Raw genomic sequence first — 8,033 nt, 5'->3', positions numbered from 1 at the left:
ACTAACGACATTATTAACTGTCTTGATATTTACTTTGAAAGCTGAAGCTGCGATTATGGTAAGGGGCATTACATTTCCGACGCGTGCTTGTGGTGTTCGGGCAATCACAATGCACTGGGTCAGCTGGCCAATGAGAGCAGGAGCAGTCAAAGGAGGGGGCTTTGTTGAAAACGACGTGTTTGAGAGAGGCGGGGCATAGAGGACCTACATTATACTGTATAATGTACAGTATTTGAAAAATAATGTGTTTTTTGAACATTAAAGCATGTCAACATATTCTGTTACACCAACAAAGAAATCACTCACTGCTCTTGATTGAATAACTTTTGTAACTTTAATAAGGATTAATCTTTAATTTATACAGTCAAATATGCAATGTTATTTTACATTTGATTTATTCATTTTCTGTACCTAATAACTATGTTAGACCTACCTAAAAAACTGAAAAGCACTGTTTATTTTATTTGTATCTTTTTTAACTGTTTATTTATTTGTGCTGTTGCTTGTAGTTAGATTATTTGTTCTTATTTTCTTTATTTTTATTTGACAATATAGTTTTTTCCCTAAACATTATATATACACACACACACACACACACATTTTTTTGTATTTGTTTTCATTTTCATTTTTTATTTCAGTTTTAGTTATGTTAGTACATCAAGTTAAACTAAATTGAAATGAGAAATAATGCTTTGACAACTAGCTGAAATATACTTTTTCTTTTTCCCCCCTTAGGTTTAGTTAACAATAATAACCCTCTAATGTTGCATTTTTAGGTAAACATCCATAATTGGCAGCACGAATTAAGTGCCATCACTTGACCGGTCCGGCTAAAGTTGTCTACTAATACTCCAGTTGTTTTTAAAACATCCGTAGTGACCTAAAACATAATTACAGAGGGAAAAAGAGAATTTTGGTTGCCCAAGAGTCGTAAATGGGTTATATGTGACAGGTTTTTTCCCCCACTAAACCTAATGTGACTTAAAGCCCTCCCCCATTTCAGCACAGGTCACTTATCACCACAGTTTTGAAAAATGTCTAGCCTCTTATTTTAGTCCAATTATGAGAGTATCAAAACCTCTCTCTAATGTACACTTCCATGCAATAACACATAAATATTTTGTAAGCTCATAATACAGTTCACAAATACACAGAGGTAATTTCATGTCTAGATTGTAATACACAAATAATTGCGTACAACATAGTTTGCAACATGGTTTGTCCTCTGCACTGGAAATACATATTAATGTGATTAATAATTGAAATGTAGTAGAAAAAAGAAGCAACGCACAAAATGGGTTTTAGTATATTTCACTGTAATTTACAAATAGAAAGGTTTGAATTTAAGCTTCAATGATCTCAACTACTTCCTTGACTATTTGTAAACAGGGGTTTATCTAGAATACGTTAAATAAACAGACCCACAGTGATCGATGTGAGTCAGTTTAAGGTGTTTTATAGATTAATGAATGCTGCAAGTGTCCCCTAATGAGTCTCTAATCTTTTTCTCAGTCCATCAGTCTCATTGAGGGTGGCAACCCTTCGCGAAGCCTGGAAAACGTGTGCCGCTGGGCAGTCATCCAACAGAAAGAGGATCCAGAGCACTCCGAGCATCACGACCACGCCATCTTCTTGACCCGGCAAGGCTTCGGCCCCACCGGCATGCAAGGTTTGACCTTTGGTCTTTGACATGCCTGTGACTTCCAAACATTTTCAACCCTGTCATGTCCTATAGCGTTTTCCACACCCAAACCCAGATGTCTTAAATATGTTCATACTGTGAAAAAGGTCAGTCTTTCTCTCGCTCTCTCTCTGTCTCTCTAATACTACCTTGCAGTCCCCATGGGATTCTGTCAGCACCTCATCAATGCTGTACGAAATGCCAGCCTGACAGAATGCTGGTTGGTGTACAAGCTCTTCTTTAGACAGATTGTTGATTTGTAAAGAGGTTCACAGCATTGGAAAAGGATAGCAGAGAGACATGAAAGCACACTTACCTAAGCACATAGGAAAAAGGGATTTTGTTGTCTAAGGCTGGAGGCGGCCGCTGAAGCAGCAGTCCTCTCAAAGCATATCTCCTTCAGCACTGACAAAGTTCACACAGTGCACATTTGACATCTATTCAGCCTGACAGGAAAACTCAAGCTTTTCCTGAGAAGAGTACTGATCTCAGCATGAAGTGTTTATGCTGTCACTGCTACTCTCACATTTCCCTTATCATGCCACTGTATGTACTCACAGCCTTCACTAATCATCCGAGAAGAGCTCTTTGTCCTCTCCATCTACCTGCAATGCATTCAGTGTCTGGCAGTGGCGATATTGAGCTAATCAGATCCGATGTGCTTTATTGGCCTAGTGACACCAGATATGAATGTAGCTTAAGAACTGAGCTCTTCAGTCAGGCATCTGTCATAGTTTTGTAGGTTTGCATCAAAGGATTGTTTCATTCTTAGTGGTGCATGGTGCTTGTGATTGAACAAACATAGCCAAAGTCCCTGTGGTCTGATACCCGTCACAATATACTGTTTCACACTGAATACTGCACTGAAAGAAGCGTTTTTTTAAGCATATTGCTGCCTGCTTTGAATTATAATGCACTTCTCAGTGCCGCTCACTCTTTTTGAAAAATTTATTTTTTAGTTTTACTTTTGGAGTTTTAGCTTTAGTTTATCCAAAAATGAACTAAAAAATTTACTTGTTTGAATTTTTATTCTGTGTAACATTAAAGAAGAATGTCTTAAAGAAGGTCAGTGGAGTCCAATTCTCTTTTAGACCCCATCGTTCTTGAAAGTATGTTCCACAGAAGAAAGTCATACAAGTTTGGAATGACATGAGGCTGAGTAAATGAAGACAGTTTTCATTTTTGGGTGAACTCCTTTGACAGTAAATCAAAGGAGTAAGTAAGTGGATTGTTTGGACAGGTCCCAAACTCAGGCCTTTTGTTCAGCCAGTGTTTTTGTGTTTGACTGATCAGAATGCTCAAACAAATAAAGCAAAATTTATAGAGCATCAGTGTTTACTTTTTGAGGAACATATAAATCCTGCTATGGTGAATGTTTTTTGCATTACAATTTTAACCCCACACACACACAGACACTTGAAAACCAGCACAATTATCCAAATCACTTTGCACAACAGTTGCCATGAACAAGAATCATTCATATTTCACATCACTCTTTTGGATTTTATCTGAATTTTATATATTTATATGTATGATTGACACTTGTTTGTCATTTATTGTTCTTGAGTGCATGCCAGATTGTAAGTAGAACAATTACACATGCACTTCACTGTATTATACTAGAACTGTTTTTGTTCAACACAATGAAATATGGTGTAATGACAGATGGCAGGTCACATTGTTTTGGCACATACTGACACATATGGGACTCTGCCCCTCTAATAAATGGTATTTCAAATGTGGATTTGAATTGTTAATCCTAAAAAGCCTACTGTATCACATTTGATAGGCACATTTTTAAGGCTTCTAAATTATGATCAAAACTGTGCTTAAAACCCTGTTAACACAATGTACTATTGTGTTTATACTTTGATAGTTTATTGTTGATAGTTTATACTTTTTTAGCAAGTAAAATGCCTTTTAGTATAAGTTTTAAATTGTCACGTTGTGGTACGCATACCCTTTTGCTGTGAAATATTTACTGATAAATAAATCTTTACTGAAAAATACATTTTATATTGTTGGCAATAGTTCTCGAAGTAGATTGGTCTCTCTAAGCGAGATCCCAATTTCGTCGGTCATCCGACGTGACGTCGAGAGTGACCGACTGAAAGGGAACACTTACTAGATTGAAGAAATTTAGGCGTACTTGTTAGGCATAGATAATTAACATGATAATTTAAATCATGTTAAAATGTGAGTGTCTAATATGATGCATCAAGCATTTGAGAACATTTTGAGTTTACAGGTATTTGTACATCTCTCAATCATAACTTTATTGCATTGCATTCATCCACAATGAAAATAAATAAATAGTTATTTTTGCTCAGTTTGGGCCTTTTGTATAGAATAGTTTATTTCCACCTGGAGTATGAGCTCCATATTCCCCCATATCATACTCTAAGAACTATAAAAGCCTAAAGTATCAAATTTGATTTTCTTTCATTCATTCATTCATTCATTCTAAATTTTGTCTAAATGTTCTGTAAACTGTTTCATTTAAAATAAATAGGCATTTCAGACTATTATTTTATGTGTCAGGCTTTACAGGGTCATTACATGTCATAACTCCAGAGAACAGGCTATAAAACAAATGAAAACAAAAAATGAAAAAAAAAAAAATTAAAAATAATCTAATTCTGATGGACAGCTCTTTACAGAGTTGTCAGCATCACTCTGCTTAAAGTTTTACAATTACACTAAGCAGCAAGCTGTCAGAATGTAGTCCCAAGTTATGACAGAATAAATAAACCCTAGTAACTGTTTCATCCTCTCTGTCTGTCTCTGTCACTCACTCACTCTCAGGATATGCCCCTGTCACCGGGATGTGCCACCCTGTCCGCAGCTGCACCCTCAATCATGAAGACGGCTTCTCTTCTGCCTTTGTTGTAGCCCATGAGACAGGACATGTGTAGGTTTTTTAGTATGACCAGGTGCTTTTCAGTGCTTTTTTTTATACTGATTTTATAAACCACAAGAAATGCATGTTTTCAGATGAATTCCCATAGCTAATGTCCTTTATGCTCTCAAGGTGAGTGCTCTATTCAGAGTAATACAAAAATGTCAATGTCTCATACAAGTGAACTTATCTTTTGAGGATATTATTTAATAGAGAAGGATGTTGGGATACTAGATGATACTTTGTCCTTACTATTTTCCTTGATATAAAGTCAGTCTCTTACATTGTTTGAAACATTAGGTTACTTGCGTAACCCCGGTTCTCTGATAACAGAAGTGAGGTATCTCACTATGGGAATGCCTCAGGCGTGACCGACTGCGGAAGTACCAATTACACCACGTTTGTCAGACTGACAGACCAATCGCTGCAGCGATCAGGGAGTCCCGCCTCCCTGGTATATAACCCACTGCAGCCCGCTGCCGCATCATTCTCCGCACAACTTCTTCACCATGTAGTCTGCAAGAAGGGCGGTGAGGTGAGATACCGCACTTCTGTTATCAGAGAACCGGGGTAATGCAAGTAACCTAACATTCTCTTTCTAACATCCGTTCGGTATCTCACTATGGGATCTAGACCACTCCCGTATTACAGATAATGCTGTATGAACAGATGCAACATAGGATGGTGATAAACAAGTGATCATGGCTTTAATGCTTGAGCAAACATCATGCACTTCATAATATAATACAGTGAACACAAGCACAATGTGTTTACTGAATTCTAAAATATGTGAGTATGCCCTGAATGAGGTGCATTACATATCAGGCACTGCTCCCACTCCGAGCACTGAATCAGCCAGAGATGACTCTGTCACATCCAATCTATAATATCTCACAAATGTGTGCGGTGATGCCCAGCTCGCCACAGCACAAATGTCCTGAATAGAAACTCCCCTGAACATAGCCCAGGATGTGGCCATTCCTCGTGTGGAGTGGGCGCAAAGTCGAGGTGGAGGTGGTAAATTTGCGTCCTTGTAACACATTACAATCGCATCTACCACCCAGTGAGAAAGCCGCTGACATGAAATAGGACTCCCTCGTTTATTGTCAGCCCAAGATATGATTACTCCTTCGTAACAGTCTTGCCTTCTGCACATAAACACTCAAAGAGCGCACCAGGCATAAACAGTGTAACCACTCTTCCTCTGATGAAGAAAAAGGCAGTGGAAAGAACGCTAACAATTCCACAGATCTATTTGCTCCTGTTGTGTCCCTGACCTTGGGAACAAATGCCGGGTTAGTTCTTAGTGTAACTTTTGATCCATCCGATGCAAACTGCATACAGGACAGATGTAATGACAAAGCGTGTAATTCACTTACGCACTTTGCTGTAGTGAGAACGATCAACAAAGGAGTCTTTAAAGAAAGACGCCGCAAATCAATACCCTCTAATGGTTCAAAAGGAGGCTGCGAGAGCGCATCCAGAACCACTGTTAAGTCCCAGGATGGGATCAGGGATTTAGTGACCGGACGTGACATAAATCGACATATCAGGGGGTGCTGACTTATCGTTCCCGAATCCAGCCCCACATGACATGCTGAAATAGCTGAAAGATAGACCTTTACAGTCAAAAAGGCTATACCTTTATCCAATAGTTCTTGCAGAAAGCAAAGAACATCCGATACAGAGCATAAGAACGAAATAATATGCCTCTCTGCACACCATCGTTCAAACACTCTCCATTTATGACCATATAGAGAGCGTGTGGAGGCTGCCCTCGCACTCTGAATTGTGTCAATCACATTATAGGGTAACCCGATGGCATCTAAATTCATCCCTCATGGGCCAAGCCCACAGAGCTACCTTGTGGGGTGCGGGATGAAATATCTCCCCGTTCGCCTGAGAAAGAAGGTCCCTGCACAACGGGAGAGGCCAGGGTTGATCGTAAAGAAGTGGAATTATTTCCACTATCCACAGTTTTCCCGGCCAATACGGTGCAATCAGAATCAGTGAATGTCTGAATTCCCGTACTCTTTGTAATATTGGCCCGATATGACTCAGTGGGGGAAACACGTACAACAATGCGTTTGGCCACGGGTGGGCTAAAGCATCCACACCCAGTGGTATATCTTCTCCCGCTAGGTAAAAGAACAGAGGGCACTGCACGTTTATGCACGATGTGAAGAGATCTACGGCAGCCTGTCCGTATCTCTGCCACAACTAAATCACCACCTGTGGGTGAAGTGCCTATTCTCCGTAACGGGGATTTCATCTGGACAACAGATCCGCTCCCCTGTTCATTGTTCCCGGCACGTGTGTTGCACGAAGCGACAGAAACCGAGTGCTGCTCCACACAATTAGTCTGTGAGCTAGACTGTGAAGCTGTTGGGAGCGCAGACCCCTTGTCTGTTTATGTAAGCCACCACCGTTGTGTTGTCTGATCTGATCAGCACATGAAAAAAAGGAAATAAACAAAGTGGTTTAAGGCTAGGCACACCGTTAGTAGTTCCAAGTAATTTATGTGGTTTTCCCTCTGCGAAGGAGACCACACCCCCCGCACTGTTCTGCCTTTGAACACTGCACCCCAGCCCCTAAGAGACGCATCCATCGTCACTACCTTCCTTAGAGTGATCGGACCTAACACAGTCCCTTTCCTCTGTCACTCTCCGAGGCGCAAGCTCTGAGTCGCTGTCCAGCGCTGAAATTCTCTCATTCTCAACAGCCCCAGGGGAATTACGGCCACTGTGGAGGCCATCAGCCCCAGTAACCTTAGACACATCCTGAGAGGAACCGATCTCCCTTTCTGAAAAAGAGAAATGCAGCTGTGGAATGACTTGATGCGTTCCTCTGATAAGAACACTCAGTATAGCACTGAATTCAGTCTGAGACCCAGATAGTTTACCTCTTTCTTTCTCAAGTCACACTGTTGGCGCATGGCCATGACAGTCGAACCAAACAGTGCCTTGGGATCTACGGGGGCATTCAGAAAATCCACTTTTTCCTTTTCTGAAAGGCCTGAGAGACTGAGCCACAACTCTCTTTCTCCCACCACAGCAAGCCTCATACTCCTGCCACAGTTCTGAACTGTCCCACGTGATGTGCGGAGGTTCAGATCGGCAATCAAACAGATCTCCTCCCAAAGGGCTGGTTGTGGAGAGCCTGTATCCAGCTGACGGCCCATCTCCTCCAACAGCTCTGCCTGGTATGCTGTCATGATCTCGCGATGGCGCCGACGTTGATGGCGGCCTCCGTGGCGTGCTCCGCAGTTGTTTTTATGTTTTTGTTAGTTTGTCCTGTCTTTAGTTATATCCCTGCAATCAGTTTCACCAGAGACGAATTGCTGGACATTCGGAAGTACACACCACCCGATATTTCACTGGTTTTCGATTATTCTGATGTTTTGCTGGACATTGTAGTCGGGGGAGCTGCGGCGCTGATCAAGCGCTTCAGGAC

General features: G+C 40.8%; 1 protein-coding gene across 1 annotated transcript in view; it reads left to right on the top strand.

Moving 5' to 3' along the window:
- LOC107681286 (A disintegrin and metalloproteinase with thrombospondin motifs 3-like) overlaps nt 1–8,033 on the top strand; it is a gene marked incomplete at its 3' end in the record, with an annotated part of 87,696 nt that overhangs the window by 57,626 nt on the left and 22,037 nt on the right. Inside the window, exons 7-8 of the mRNA XM_016477554.1 lie at nt 1,513–1,669; nt 4,487–4,592. Coding sequence (XP_016333040.1) covers nt 1,513–1,669; nt 4,487–4,592 — 263 coding nt within the window. The remainder of the gene's footprint in view (nt 1–1,512; nt 1,670–4,486; nt 4,593–8,033) is intronic.

This window comes from Sinocyclocheilus anshuiensis, unplaced genomic scaffold (assembly GCF_001515605.1).
Source record: "Sinocyclocheilus anshuiensis isolate Anshui unplaced genomic scaffold, SAMN03320099.WGS_v1.1 scaffold697, whole genome shotgun sequence".
Taxonomy (NCBI): Eukaryota; Metazoa; Chordata; class Actinopteri; order Cypriniformes; family Cyprinidae; genus Sinocyclocheilus; species Sinocyclocheilus anshuiensis.
Note: the sequence above shows the minus strand (reverse complement) of the source record. Positions and strands in the feature narration are given on the sequence as shown.